The 16,413-nt window shown below is 41.1% G+C and overlaps 1 protein-coding gene across 7 annotated transcripts in view; it reads right to left on the bottom strand.

Moving 5' to 3' along the window:
- ELMO1 (engulfment and cell motility 1) overlaps positions 1-16,413 on the bottom strand; it is a 276,466-nt gene that overhangs the window by 22,051 nt on the left and 238,002 nt on the right. For all 7 annotated transcript variants that reach the window (XM_018562953.1, XM_018562949.1, XM_018562950.1 and 4 more), the window contains one exon: positions 16,038-16,150. In XM_018562953.1, the coding sequence (XP_018418455.1) occupies positions 16,038-16,150 (113 nt within the window). The remainder of the gene's footprint in view (positions 1-16,037; positions 16,151-16,413) is intronic.

Raw genomic sequence — 16,413 nt, 5'->3', positions numbered from 1 at the left:
GGGGGGGCGTGGCGAGCCGCTGAGTAAGATGGCCGCGGTCTGAAGAGGCTCTGCAACACCCGGTCCCCCGAGAGCATAGTTCAGCTATCATCAGCAGTTTGAGTGACACCGGGACAATGACGATCAGTCCCCGATCCCTCGGCACCCCCGGTGGCGGCGATATGCGACAGAGCAGAAGGCAGAAAGACGCACGAAAGTCGCAGCCCCAGAAACGAGGTACACCTAAGATGGCGGCCGCACGAAAAGCTCCAGGGCTGGCTTCTATTAGACGATCAGGACTCGTCCTCCCTGGATAGCCTGCCCATGACCCAGGGTGAGGATCAAGTGGATCCTAGAGATGCAGCACTTTTAGAGAAGTTTCAAACTATGCTGCACACTGAACTGACGGCAGTCTCTGACAAGCTAAATGAGACACTGACCAGAGAGCTCAGGGATCTAGGGGCACGTACAGATCAGCTGGAGAAGAAGGTAGATGATGTTATTGAGGTGATGGAATCTCATGAGCACGATCTGGACACTGTTAATACTGACCTCATTGCCCTGATGGACAAGGTGGAGGATATGGAGAACAGAGCCAGGCGCGGGAACCTCCGCTTTCGCGGCCTACCTGAAACCATAGAGGACCTGCAATCCACAATCACGGCCCTACTGCAAGAACTTATACCCTCGATGCCAGTAGAGAGACTGGAGTTCGATCGTATACACAGAGCACTTGCCCCAAAACACCCAGATGGCCCACCAAGGGACATAATCGTTAAATTTACCTTCTACCGTACTAAGGAGGCGGTGATGCAGGCAACAAGGGGCCGGAGGGAACTTGCCTTCCAAGGGCACCAGTTCCAGATATTCGCTGACCTCTCTCCCACGACAATTCAACGTCGCCGTGCCTTGAAACCGTTTCTGGACACAAGAAGTCAAGGTATTGCTTACCGGTGGGGATTCCCCTTTAAACTTCTGTTTGCCTACCAAGGGAAAACGTACGCAACTACGACTCCCACAGAGCTGCGACAGTGGGCTCCATACTTCACCACAGAAGCCAGTCCTCGCCGACCACCCCCGAGCCCCCTGTGGGAGAGGAAGCAGAGGCCTAAACAGCAACGCATCCAACGACCTAAGGGACCATCAGCACCCCCTGACCCTACCTGAATGACAGCAATCCCACTATGCCACCGGCCGGCGGCCAATACTCCCTTCATAGGGCACCTTGCCCTCTATACACCGTTAGGTGATCCAGGTTACTAGTGTTATTCCAGCCTCCTTGGTCTTAGGGACTGTATACTACCGTTGGCTTGAAAGTTTTCTGCCTATTACAGTCATCTATGCCCACCTACCACTGAAACGGAGCTTGCTTACTTCACGTTATTTTGGTTAAGCATGAAGTGTCATGTACAAGTTATTTACTTCTATTGCTCTCAAGAGGGACCGGGTGACTAGCACCCCCCCCGTGAGACCTGTGAGAAGGAGGATGGATTTTTCCACCCCCCACCTCACGCCACTTGTCCCTTGGGACAGCTTGCCTAGTTGCATGCTATTGATATGTTGTGTTTACCTTTCCCTGTATTGGGAACTTACTTTTCTTTATTGTTCTAACTTTCTTTCCCTCTCTCTTGGTCCATCGGAACCCTGGAAACGGCATCTGCTCCTGCATCCCAGAGGATCCCCCGTGAGTCACATCTATTGTTGGGGTATAATCTGTACTGGTACTCTGTATTGCTCTCTTATAGATAGAAACCATGGCTGTTGATTTTACTGTATATTCACATAACGCTCAGGGTCTGAACTCCCCTCACAAACGCAATAAGGCATTTTCTTACTATTCATCATGTCACGCGGACATTGTCTGCCTGCAGGAGACTAGGTTCTCCACCACCTCTTGTCCTACGTTCCTGCATAAACACTTTCCCACATTCTATAGTGCTAACTTTCGGGGGAAAAAGAGAGGAGTACTAATAGCTATCAGAAAAAAACCTGCCTTTTGTTTGTGATAGGCAAATATCAGACCCTACTGGACGTTATGTGATCCTCATAGGGACCCTATATGATGTAGAACTAACTATAGTGTCCTACTATTGTCCCAACACGCACCAACTAAGATTTTTATCCCATCTGCTTCTGGTTGTATCATACCACTCAAGAGGGATCTTGCTCCTAGCCGGGGACACGAATCTCGTTCTGCAGCCGCGAGCTAGGTCTAGGCCAGGCACTTTGAATGTCCAAGCTATGCCTGCTGCTTTGGAAAACTCATCCCTCCTCACTCTATTGGGTGATTACCACTTGGTGGATGTGTGGAGGGAGCTGAACCCCACTACTAAGGATTACACATTCTTTTCCAACCCCCATCAATCCTTCTGCAGAATCGACCATGTGTTTACTCAACAACATACACTATCTACGTACCGTTCTGCACGCATTAAAAGTGTACCCTGGTCAGACCATGCAGCAAACGCAGTACGCTTCTGTTTGGCAGCGGGAGCCCCCACTAGGTACCTATGGTGCTTAAACGAGAGCTTACTGTCCTCATCGGACCTTCTACAGCAGATCGAGTCGCATGCCCGCCAATACTTTTCCCTGAACACGGACTCTGTGGGTTCCCCAGTGACTCTCTGGGAGGCCCATAAAGACACCATGAGGGGCCACCTAATAGAGTTAGCTACACGCAGGAAGAGGTTTAGGGATAGGAAAATAAATGAACTATATGCTACTCTCGAGGAACTTGACGGCCAGTTAAAAGCTAATTTCACTAAACAACTCTTATCGCGAGTGGCCTCGGTTAAAACTGAGCTGAACCTCTTACTGGACCAGAGGACGGAAAAAACCCTTCGATGGTTCAAGCACAAAATTTACACTAGGTCTAACAAACCTGGTGCACCATTGGCCCGTAAGTTGAACTCGCTTCCTCAAAGGCATCGTGCCCGCCAGGGGGCGCGCGCGAGCAGAAAAAAATTGCCGTCTGGAGACGGCAACCCGCAGATGCAGCAGTGCCGTCCGTCCGTTTTTCTACTACGGGCGGACGGCAAGAGGTTAAAGACCCCACACAAGCGTTGTTACACGACGCCATACCGAGCTTGCACACTTCCCACAGATCTTTGGCACACCAAATTTTCCTAGCAGCCAAACTGACCATTGCAGGCAATTGGAAGAAACAAATTGTCCCCTATGGGGAATTTACACAAAGGTTAGACAACATCATGCTAAATTAAAGATTGTTCAGTATCCTGGCGGACACCAATACTACATTTCTAGAAGTATGGGAACCATGGATTCTGTATCATCACCCCAATATGGATATGTATCACCTTACCTTCTAGTGACAGGACCTTATGCGACCATATGGTCGAGTTGGATGGCCTTAAACTGGAACTAAGGCTCACGGACCCGTTAGGATACATGTTACTAATGATGCTACCCTCTCCGATGGACCCCCTATCTGACTTTCTTTGTTTCTCTTCTTCTCTTTCCCTTGGTTATGCACTGGATGTCATTATAATGTATAACTATGCATCTGCATCTCAAGTTTGAATTATACTGTATGCATTGAATACTCTGTCATCGCACTATACTGTGTAAACCATTTGTGTTCCTTTTTTCTAACTGAAAATCAATAAATATTTTGAAACAAAAAAAAGTGTTATACCCTGTAGGTTTTATTAAAGTGAACCTGTGATAACGTTGCCTCAGGTACCAAGTACATGCATAGTATATTACTTCCAGACTGCCCTGGGATCCCCAAATCCCTGGGATTTTTACTATGTAAATACTGACCATAGCTGGAACTAGTCTGCAGATGCCTGTAGGCAACTGTAGTTCCCAGCCCTAAGAGCAAAGAGTCTACTTCATCAGGAAAGGTAGGTTTATTAGTATGCCATGCCCTTACCAACAGGGTCAACCTTTGTTAAGAAAAATATTTTGGGGTGCTGAGGAGACTTAAAGGAGAACTATGGGGTCAGGGCTTTTCCCCAATAGTTCTCCTAAGGGTAACGGGTGGACACAAACTAGCGTCCTCCCGTCACCCAAAGCTCAGTATACCGCGAGCTGTAGCTGTATACTGAGACGCAGCAGCCGGGACGGATCCCGACATTACTGTCTGGATCCACCCAGCTGCGTCAGTGACAGATGGCTCTGCCTATCTAGAGGCAGAGCCAGCTGTACCGCCCCCTCCACGTTCGTTCCGCCAGTCAGCGCTGGAGGATCAGACAGGGCAGGGGGGGAATCACTGCAGGGAGCCATGAGTGACAGTCATGGCTCTCTGCAGGGACAGGATCGAGAAGTGAACGAGCGACGTTATGAGTTCACTCACTTCCCGATCTATTGAGCCGACCCGTGACAGTTTTATTGGTCGGCTAGAACTATGAGGCTGAGTGATTTTCCTTCGCCTCATAGTTCTCCTATAACAGACACAACACAGAAATGAATTCATCAACGTAGGTAATACTTGAACTGGTGTTGGTGAAAAGCCCCTTATATATTCTCTTAGGTTATCCAGAGTCTGGTTCATAAGACAATAATAATACAATAAACACACATTCTGAAACCAGCTCCAATAACAGATTCTAAAAATGATATTGATATTATCAAGTTAAACTATAATACTTTTAAAAAAAAAGAGAAATTAGGTTTTTGAGAAAGAGAAAGAAGTTTTGCTGGAAAGCGGTGGTTTGAATAATTACTAGTTTTTAGAACAAAAAAGCAAATCTGGAGGAAAGAGTAAAGGTGCCCATACACTGCTCGATTCTCGTACGATTCTCGGCGGGTTTCTAGCCTGCTCGTCCGATAGCTGCGGAACGGGCCGGTGTGCGCATGCGCACACTGCCCGTTCTGCATTGCCGTCATCGGAAGCCCACCCCTCGACGGGGCGGGCTTTCGATGATCGTAAGTACGATCTGCCCGTCCAAGGTGGGCAGATCGTACGGGCTTTCAAGAAGCATACGACCATCGCAAGACTAAAGTCTTGCGATGGTCGTAAGGTGTATGGGCACCTTAAAAGGTAGACTGGACAAGATGAAAAACAGCATTTTTTCTCAAGGAGAAATCAGAGCGTAGAGGTAACATCTGATGGCAATCCTAATTTATGCTTGACATTAGTGTGGATAGCTGATTCATATTCTAGATTACATGATTAAATCTGGACAGCAACACGCCCAAATCTGTTCAGTTGATTTATGGAAAGTGTATTGATGGAATCTGTCCAGATATTAAGTTCATTCAGGTTGTAATACGGTTGAATGCAGCCATAACAGAGTTGGCACTGCATTAAAGTGTTTAATAATGCCAGAAAACATTTTTTTCAAATAATATCCTCTAAATTGGTAAAAGGTAATTCTTAGGTAAATTATCACTTTGTTAAGAATGTCATGGCAAACCTTGGCATATGGTGGCATTATTTCAAAAGCCAAAGAGCAAAAAGGCAGATTTTGAGTCAATTGCAGAATATATATACAAGATAAAAAGATGATAGGAGAGTTGGGTGGCAACAGATGACAGAAAGGGCGATTTTCTCCCATAAAACATAAAATCTAGTTGTTTTATTTCAGGTAACCTCAAATTCCATTTGCACCATCGCATAACAGCAGCAGGAGTACCACCAAAGCAACTGACTTGCACAAGTAACTGGATATTAACATTTATAAATAACACCAGAACTTATTGTTGCAAGGAATATCTGACTGGCCCTGTTGGAGCAAACTGGACCATGCTTTATAGGCTTTACTCTGGATGATCTATGGGAGAAGGGTTCTATATATGGAGGTTTTCTATTTACTCATGAATCCTTTCTGATTTTTTGGTTAAACTCGATGGACTTCAGTTTTTTTTTTTAACCTGACTAACTGTGTATCTGTGCTACTAAGCACTTTTGCCATGACATTCTCAACCAGTGGGAGATGTTCAATTCTTGTATAGGTTAATTTCTGTAGACCTACATCTGAACAGTACCTGTGATCTACAAGTCTGGCTAAAATCAACACGCATTTACTGTCCAACTTTACAGACTAATTTGGTAGCAGCAGCTTTACCCAAAATGGAACTCCAATATGACATCCCATCATCACCTATTTATCCCTTCCCAAACCTGGGTACAGCATAAACCTAAAGGGTTATTCACAAAAGGGTGAAGAGTTTGGAGAAGGCAGGAGAAGTGAACAGTCTAGGATAACATAGCTGAACTGGAAAGTGAGCTGAATTGGAGAATTTTTCCAAATCAGCTATTTTGGCCTAGATTGTTCACTTCTCCTGCCTTCTCCAAACTCTTCACCCTTTTGTGAATAACCCTGCTAATCTTCCCTGTGCCTCTCCATGCCTTTTACCATCCTCAGTGTTCATACTCCGTCTTTTAAATCAACGTGTCCATTTCTTCAATTTAATTTTTCTACCCTTTACCCCTCCTCCTGTTTATCTTAAATGCCCTCAAACCAAAGCTGCATTAATATAAATGCTAAATAAGGCTGATTAAGCATTCTCAATGAAAAACAGAATATAGATACATGTAAATCTGTCAATGTGATAAAGTACAAAATCTATAACTTGTATAAAAGTCATCAAGGATTCCGCGGACCTTACAACGTATAGTAAAGCATTAAATCCTTTAATAGGTTTATTGCTTATCAGACATGATTAATGTTAAAAGCCCTCCGACCAATGGGTATCCATCCAAATAGGATTTGGTAAAATGTTATTAGGTGCCACATTTCTGTAGCAGAATTGAATAGTAGGGTCTATAACCAAATACAGTTTTGCTTCTCCAGGTAGTATTCATATAATAGCATATAATATTGTATCATATTCAAACCACCCTATTCTAGAATCAGAGATATTTAGAGCCTACACATATATACACAATATACATTCAGTGAGAAATCTTCAATAACTATAAAGGGAGTCACACAAGTATGGACCTAATCTTTGTAACAACACATGAAAATTCCAACACTGCAAATGCTATTGTGCTAGAAATGTTATGCTTCTCACTGAATAAACAGCGCACACGCACATTTTGACCTGCACTGCAACTACTGTATATCTGAACACCAGATCTAGAATCATGATACAATATGATGTTTATAAGCATTGTACTGTAATGGGCACAGTGCAATGTGATGTTTATAAAAGCCATTACAGGAAATGCTAAATTACTTTCATGCCCAAATATTCTCTGGACTCTTCAAATACTTTCAAGGCACAATGACAAATTATACAAATCTTTAGAAAGCCATACACTTTTAGATTTGTAGTTGTGAGGGATGCATTACATTTTATAAGCATAAATACACTGAGTGTCCAGATTACTATGACCACCTGACGTTTGTAGGCAAATTAGCTATAATTAGCTATAATTTCGCGCTGAAGTTGCTAGAGGGCCAGGCCAGTATAAATAGGGAAGCAGGTTGTTTACCACGACAGTAGAAGTGATTTTTTTCTGAAGATATGGGTTAACAACGCGATTTAACAGCCTTTGAACGTGGGATGATTGTTGGCGCTCGGAGCCATGGAGCGAGTATCAGCAAAACAGCAGAATTCATTAAATGTTCAAGAGCAGCTATTGTTAAAGTGTTTAAAGACTGGACTGTCAGCCGAAAATCTGGTTCTGAACGTGCGAATTGTGGCCGTCAGCGACTAGTCAATGTTAGTGCAGAACGGAGAGTGGCAAGACTGGTACAAGACAACAGAAGAGCAACAGTGCAGTGTCAGATTCCTCGCATCACCTTTCAACATCTCGTGGAGTCACGAGGCGGCCCAACAAAGTCATCTCGTGGAGTCATCTCGTGGAGTCATCTCGTGGCCCAACAGAGTACTGATAGGGTGGTCATAATAATGAACTAATGTTCGTCTTAGACATACATAAAAAAAACATGGCCACTCCTTAGTTTTATATTGAACTGGAGGCTAATTTAATAGTGCACATTTGAAGTTTTGATCATTGTTACTTTGTGATGTTGAAAAGATAACAGTAGGCATTTGTGATCTGACTATCCTTGGCTGCATGTAGGTTTTCAGCCCAAAGCTGGAATGCTTGTGTTCCAAGGTACAAGTTCCTATTGTTTGGGAGGCTGTATAGTTGTATAGGGAGGTTTTATGTAAAGAGTAGAAAAGGGGCCTTATATAAGGTGCACAACCAGGCACCAAATGGTGACAGTTACCTGGGTGAGTTGTGTGCGGCTCTCCTCAACACAGGCTAGCAAAAGCTCTAATTAACTATTGAAGACTGAAGACAACTTGAGGAGAGGCAGCAAAAGTTCACCGAGGGGGTTGTTGGAATGGCAGAGATGAAGTATTTTAGTGAGAGAGAGGGAACAGAACATGCAAACAGGAGTAAATGGCGATGGAACGAAAGTTGTGAAAAGAAACAATCAGAAGCAGAAAGGTGAAAATGTATGTAAACCCTAACAATGAACTTCTCTTATTTGCTTCCTTTTGGTCTGTCAAATATAGGACTCAAAGTGTTTTGTTATATCAGCTCAAAGAGTGTAAAAAATACCTGTTGATCCTGCCAGAAATCCAGAAAGCTCATAACTTTCTGTTCTAAAATCTCAGAAATTGTCCAGTCTGGCACACCTCGGTAGACTAGAGAAAACCTCCCCCTATGTTATGAAGATGAGGAGAGGGAGATGTGTTCTGTGGTTCTAACATGCTTTTTGTCCAAAGGTAACAATGCTGTTACTCCACAGAAACAGTACATTGAGTTTGTATTGACCCAGCAGGACAGAAGTGTGTTGCTGGTAGGATTAAGTAAAATCCTGAAAAAAGAAAACTAATGCTGACATCACGTCTAAAAACTGGTAAGCTGCAATATATTTGTGTTCTTCCATTGAGCTATACTTTAAGAATAAAATAAGTGACAACAATTAAACAGTTGGTAGAATCACACACAGGGAGCTCACGGGGGAAAGCTTCAAATCTGGGCAAGACCGTGCCAATAAACTGGAACTGTATGTTTTCCATCACACTTGCAAACAGTCCTACTCAGCATGGGACAGCTGCACTGCACTGTTAGCAAGAAAAACTATTTGATTATAGACAATTTATTTTCTACTAACATTTTGCTGAATATAAGTGTTTACTTCTTAATGGATACAAGTTCAGCTACTAATTTACAGTTGGATGAATTATATTAGAGACTATTAGGGCCCATTAACACTTCCATGTTACATGCGTTGAGTGACATAATTTTTTTTTTTTTTTAGCATGTAATCTTATAATATTAAACATTTTCCAAGACATACAGAGCAATCAACAAATAAGTAAATGCAGTTGTACATAAGTAACAACCAAAATGAAAACCAGTAAATCGAAGAAAACAACATCTCAATCAATCCATGGGACTCTTGGCAAGGGCAGTAGATTAAATAAAGTATGACATAAAGGGACTTGGACTATGAGGATGGTTAAAAAGATAGGACTGGTACTAGAAGAAGAACTCATGTATTGGAATGCTAAAAGACATCTAATGCACCCAGAGAACCAGCTGCCTTGGAAGCGAGATACCATTTAGTGCCCTGAAATAATGTCATCACCTCTTTTAGCCACCCTGGGGGTAGTTCGGCCAGAAGGAACGTGGACCAAGTGGCAAAGAAGTCAGTTGCAAGAGGTTGATTGAGCTAGGCATCCAATTATCTAGTGACATCAGCTTGTATAGGAGGTCTTTCAGGGATGTCAATGAGGGGGGAGAGGGAATTAACCAGTTTGTTAGCATTGCTTTTTTAGCCGCGATCATACATAGATGTTCCCATCAAGAAGAACCTCGAGGAGGACATTCATTTTCAATGGCACCCAAGCACACTAAGTCAACACACCTGCATTGTGGTGTGCCACAATGCATAGTAGTGAATTGGGTTACAAAAAAAAGGGGTCATATCTGACATTCAGAACATCAGGGTGTGATGGCAACCTATTAATTTCAATAGGCTGCTTTAACGCAGCGTACATTGATGCATGTGATAACGCACCACAGATATTAAAATGGGCACTTTAACTTTAATGGTTATGCAGGCAGTGCCTACCAGCTACCTACCCAAAGCTTTGAGGGGGAGGTCTTCTTTAATTTACATACCATAAATAATAAAAATATACATACACATATATAGCTTAAGTTATTAAAGGGCATAATGAAAACATGGTTTAATTATAAAAACCTCATAGCAGACCGGTCAGTTGAAATCATAACAACATGACAAGTGGTTAACAGTATGCAAGCGTTTCACAGTAAAAAAAAATGCATCTTGCCTTCCATATGACTAACTGAGTAATCACCCTGGGATACATTTCATGCTCCAGATAGCATTGAATGTGTATATTTAAAGCTGGGCTAAACCAGTGTTCCCATTCTTCTATGCCTAGTGACTAACATTGTACACAATGCGCATAAGGCCAATTCTGTTTTTAAGGGGACATATTAGGATGCAAGTTGACATTTGTAAAGCTGCTAAACAAAAAGCATAACTGTTTCACTCAGATTTTTGATATAAGTATAAACAAAATCAAATGAAACGAAATAATTTTACAAAGCAAAGAATATTTATTTTAAAATCCTCTATTTTTATTTCTAGTTTGTTACTATATATGTACATAGGGGAAGCTATATATGCACATTACATACTTGTGCTCCGCTTCCTGATTTGCAGTGTGACACATAGCAAGTCTATGAGTTGGCAGAACCATTAAAAATAATGCACTTGTGGGTAACGATTCAGCATTGATAGTCGGCGGTCTTTCATGGGTTTGTTTCTACTTAGTTACTGGTAAACATTTGCCTCCTTTTACTGTGCTTTTTGTATTACTGTCTTTTGATATTATCCTTGAATTATATTCTATTTTAGTCTAGTGATGGTATCTCTACATGTTCATATGTACAATTTATCAAAACTGGAGCAGATAAAATCTGGAGCAGTTGCCCAGGACAACCAATCAGCTTCTCTCTTCAGTTTGTTCAGTTAAGATTAGAAAATGAAAGAGAGAAGCTGACTGGTTGCCATGCACAGCTGCTCCAGATTTTGTCTGCTGCACTTTTGATGTGTCCCCTCATTGCATCTCTGTGTAAGCCTCATGTTTATAAATATTAAAATAAAAAATGCACTCCCTGTGTGGCTGCTATCTCATCTCAAAACTTTAATGCAAGGAGGTTGAATAATTGTGGTGCCCAATTGGTGCTAATCTACACGTCTCTACTCTTTAATACAGCGGCAAACCAGTGGACACAATCAGAGCACAATGTAGCCTAGACTAGAATGCATTGTCATACCGGAGACTGAAGCAGACAAATATTTCCATACTTAACCACCTCCCGTCCATGGCCGTTCCTGAACAGCCGAACGGGAGTCTTCTAGGAGTGGGAGGGCATCTTAAGACGTCTTGCCCCTCCCCCCGCTCGTGCGCTGCACTCAGCGCACACACGAGTGGGGAACTGTTACCAATGTAAACAGCCAGCAATGGCTGTTTACATTCAAGCGATCGGGCGTCTCTAGAGATGCCCGATCGCTTGCAGTAGCTTGCACTGACGCCCTCCCATGTACCTCCCCTGCCAGTCCCGAGATCCGCTGTGCCTGGTGCGGCTGGGACCGGCACGGTGACGCTCTCAGTGGAGATCAAAGGGAGGTCAATACACGATCTCCCTTTGATCTCTTCTCCTGTCCCCGAATGCAGGAAGTGATGTATATTTCATCACTTCCTGCATTCAGTGTCACTCTCCGGTGAGGAGCTGGTGAAGCAGATCTCTGCTTCATCAGCTTCTCTGGGGGTCCCTAGGTGACGCTAAACAAAAATAGTCACAAATAGAAAAAAGTAAAATAACACAATTTTTTTTTAAAAAGAAAAAGATAAAATCAAATGTATAACAATACTGATAACAGGGAGTGCTCAATTCTTATATGATAGCTGAGATTAGTATGCATAGATGGGCCATAAAAATAACATTAAAGTGTTTGTAAACCCCTAACAATGAACTCCTCTTATTTGACCCCTTTTGGTCTGCTAAATATACTATTGAAAATGTTTTGTTATAGCTGTTCATTCACCAGAAATCTTGAGAGCTGATAACTTTCTATGCTCTCTGCCTGTGCATAAGGAGGGGTTATGGAGATGAGGAGAGAGACGAGATGAGGAGACGGCTGTGTTCTTTATAATCAGTAGCTAAGTAGGTAGAGCTGACACCATATGCATAGAAATTCAGGGCTGTGTTGTCAAGTCAAAGTAGAGGTAGAGGCATACTATATTTCAGGCACATTAACTTTTTTTTCTGTACTTGCAGTGTGTTTAAACAGATTAATCATGGAGAAATATTTCAAGAATTTGCTAAATACGTTTTTATATTTATTTATTAAATTTTTTTGCCTTGACATATGCTTTAATGCTAGTGAAATAATAATATGCACCACCAGATCAATGCAAAAAATACCCAAAAATTGAAAATATTCTCTTTGCTGCTATGACTACTTTAATATAGCCTTAAAGTGTAAGTGTACAGAGATGAACTGTAAAAAAAAAAAACCCTATTAATTCCAGGCTTGTATTAGAAATACTATTTGTCCATGTACAAGCCTTTTGTAACCTCCTTTATATTAGCATTCATACTAGGAGAGGAAGGAACAATGCTATGCACCTAACAAATGCAGCATGGAGACAGCAAAGAGCACTTGATCAGTGAGCTGCTGTTTCTTCCATATCCAAACACGACCTTGACCATGACGTATTGCTTCAAATGCACGGGAACAAAGTAAATATATTGTAAAGCACTGTTGGCGCTATATAAATCCTTTATTATAATTGTAATAATAATAATAATAATCAGGACTTTGTACAGTATCTAGCAGGTGTTTTGGAAAAGTGGCTTAGTAGAATTAAATTTTTTTTGGCAGGCATGGCAGAACACAACTAACAATTTTAATAGTGTATTTAGCTGTTTGCCAACAATTACACTTTAACATATTCTTAGTATCTGGGTGAACCAGCATCCAGGCCAATGGAATCATTGTGGCCAATCCACATATGTGAATGAATAATTTCAGGTAATGCAATATAAAACAAATGGCTGTTTTATACAGAGCTAACACATGTATTGCCTTGAAAGAACATATTTTTCAGATATATAGTATAACTTCAATTGCCTTTTACTGAAAAAGATTATGTCCTGAGTTGAGGTAAAAAAAAACGTTGCACCATTTATAATTGAAGGCTTGTGGGACTTCATAGAGGCAGTCATGTGTGTTCAGTTCTTATGTAGCCCACTATCAATCTTAACATGTGTGTCTATCTACTCCGCTTTTGCTCTTATGTGATATAGGACTCAAGGGAATATAAGTGTTGACAAGAGTGACATGTCTATTTGGAGCTACATAATGCATCTTTTCAGGGCTGATGCTTGCTGTATTGTTGGCTGTTCAGGAAGTATTCAGAATTTTTTTTTTATAGGCTCTCTCCCGGCAAAACTGTCACTCAGAGGTGATGTAACATATACATGTCTCTAATGAAAAGAAAATGGCCCTTTCGGTCAGAAAGCGAAAAAGACAAAACTTCAATTTGTCAAGTCAGAGAGTGAAGCATTAACTTTTACACAATTCAATTCATTTAATTCTGTAACTTCACTGAAATAAAAAAGAAAAGGCGACCGGAGAAGCTCAGATGCTGTGATATAGCCTTTGAAAATCCATGCCTCCCATTCTCATCTCAAACACTCTGTAGAGGATTATTACAAGAGCATTGTGTTCACAAGAAAAGCTTTCATAAGCCATAACGTGGGCAGTTGGTAAGGGAAAAAAATCAGGCCTGCTGGGGCTGAATTAAGAGGCTGAATGTACTGTACTATACTAGAAAAAATAATGAGACAACTGGGTCACAAATTAAAAAGATAATCTTGCTTTAGAAGAGTGCCTAAAAGTGATGCTAGACAAATAAAAAAAATTGTAGATTCTGAGTAATACTAAATACAGCTAAAAAAAAAACATATGTTATACATGTGGAGCTTTGGGTTGATGTAGTGGATTCTAATCCCCTCCACCTAAACTTGAGTAACTTGTCCTTATAAACATGTTGCTGTATAAATAGGTGAGTCCCTCTTTTATTTTTAAAAGCAACTGGTGTACTAGTGCCTGAACTTAACTTGGAATCAGCCGCCTGCAATTCCCTGTATAACAGTATTCAGGCTGGGAGAGAGAATGGCAGGACAAGGAGCCAATCAGTTGTTTCTGCACTGCTCATGTGCTGGCAAGAACATATTGACAGGAGGAAAGAGCAGAGCAACAAAGAGATGAGTTCATCAGTGTGCTGTTTCTCCTTCACTGTTTATCACAGGCTGGGGGCGGAGACAAAACCTAGCTGTATTACATAACTGCAGTAGTGAAAAGTCAGGGCACCAGGCTGGCTATGCTGGGTGGCACAGCCAGCCTAAGTGCCCAAGCTTAGAAATAAATGGACAGAAATACAAATCTTTTGGCAGGCAAAAATCGCTATTATATACAGTATATCTATACATGTATTTCATGTGCGTATTTAGCTGCTGGCCCAAGATTTAGCTTTAAAGCAGAAATTCAGATAAACAGGCATTGAACACCAACTAAGAAGCTGCTGAAGGCAAAACTAACTGGAGACAAAGACCACATTCAGCTCACGAGTATTGACCATCGGTTATGCCTCCACTAACGATATAGAACAACAAAGAATTAATATTTCCATCCTCCCCAACAAACTAATTCTTATTACTTTTTTTTTCTAATGTGGTCTTCTGACTTGCATACACCATATAATTTCCAGTCATCACATACTTGGAAACTACAAGCGCTAAAAATGATCATGCATGCCATCGTGAGGATAACAATCCCCCTGGAAGATGTGTAGCAGAAGCACCCAGAAAAACATCAGGCATGTCTTGCAAGCATAAAAAACGTGAACTGCAGACTGCGATGAAAGTTGTTTATAAATAAAAATTGTGTATAAAAATGATTTGAAAACCAATTTAATTTTAATGGTGAAAAATCAATTTGATACAATATATTTGTTTGTAAATAAGCATAACTTTTAGGCCTTATTCACACTGTCGTATAATACGCTGTGTATATGCGTGTATTGTCCCATATGCAGCATATGCAAATAAATGGCTCCATACACATAGCTGCGTATGGAGCAGTATATTGAAACTGCGTAAAGATGCGCAAAAACAGAATGGACCCGAGATGCGTCCAGGCAACGTATTTCTGCGTATTGTACGCGCATATACACGCACATACAGTTAATTAAAATTTCTATTACGAATGATGCATTCTGGGATTGCGTATAGTGCACACATACACGCAATATACAATTTTACACTTGCGTTGTGTGTGCATGAGGCCTTATTGCAACACACTCTTTGCTGTTTTCAAACATAATTCCAGGAGAAAAGGGTTTTCTATGCACCTCTGCTGCACCATATACCCCAGGGGGACTTATATCAAAGTGATTGAATAGGTCCTGGAATATCACCACAGGCATCAAGAGTGAAAGTTGAAACTAAAAGTCTAAGTGGAGACAGATATAATCTCCATATCAGATTCCAAATAGGTTTCTAGAAACCCCTACAATGTAAGTTATTAAAACACAAGTTTTTATTTATCACGCTTTTCCAATATGATTTTGGAAGCGGTCAGTACAATATGAGAGTCTCTCCTCTGCTCTCCTTCTCTTTTCCATATGTTATTGGTTAAAATGTAGCTTTAAAGAATTAATATGCACTATCCCTGTTGAAATAGTCTTTCTGGGGAAAAAAAAAAGATTTATTACATACTATGAAATATTAACTGTTCTACAAAAAGAGAAGTTGCTCTTCCTTTACCTCCTGGATTCTTTATTGAACACAAGTGAAAAATTATGATGATGAAATGTAGTCTTGCTATATCCAGTAAATATATCTGTGGTGCTTAAGAATAATGACATCCAGGAGGAAATACATCCATAAACGTACGAAGTGCCAAGCTATCTGCAGTTGGTAATATTTTATTTTTGTTGTGAACCACAGCAGTCCATGCACTCTGAAGATTATAGCTCCTGTTCAATGTTAAATAAGTAAAAAGAAAGCATACCTTGTCGCCTTCGACTGTTCAGTTTTCTAAAGCAAGTTCCTTCCACAAGTCGGTTAAGTCTTTGTTGCTTTATCAGTTCTAAGATTTCTGGTTGGATCTTCTCTTTCAGTTCCCTGTGTTAAAAACAAAGGATTCATTATTCCACTGGAAAAAAAGGCTGAAGTGTGTGTGTGTGTATATATATATATATATACAGGTGAAACTCGAATAATTAGAATATCGTGCAAAGTTCATTTATTTCACTAATGCAACTTAAAAGGTGAACCTAATATATGAGATAGACTCATTACATGCAAAGCAAGATAATTCAAGCCGTGATTTGTCATAATTGTGATGATTATGGCTTACAGCTCATGAAAACCCCAAGAACCCCAAA

The sequence above is a fragment of the Nanorana parkeri genome, unplaced genomic scaffold (assembly GCF_000935625.1).
Source record: "Nanorana parkeri isolate BGI_ZX_2015 unplaced genomic scaffold, ASM93562v1 scaffold616, whole genome shotgun sequence".
NCBI lineage: Eukaryota > Metazoa > Chordata > Amphibia > Anura > Dicroglossidae > Nanorana > Nanorana parkeri.
The sequence above is the reverse complement of the archived record's forward strand: the minus strand, read 5'-3'. Positions and strand labels throughout refer to the sequence as shown.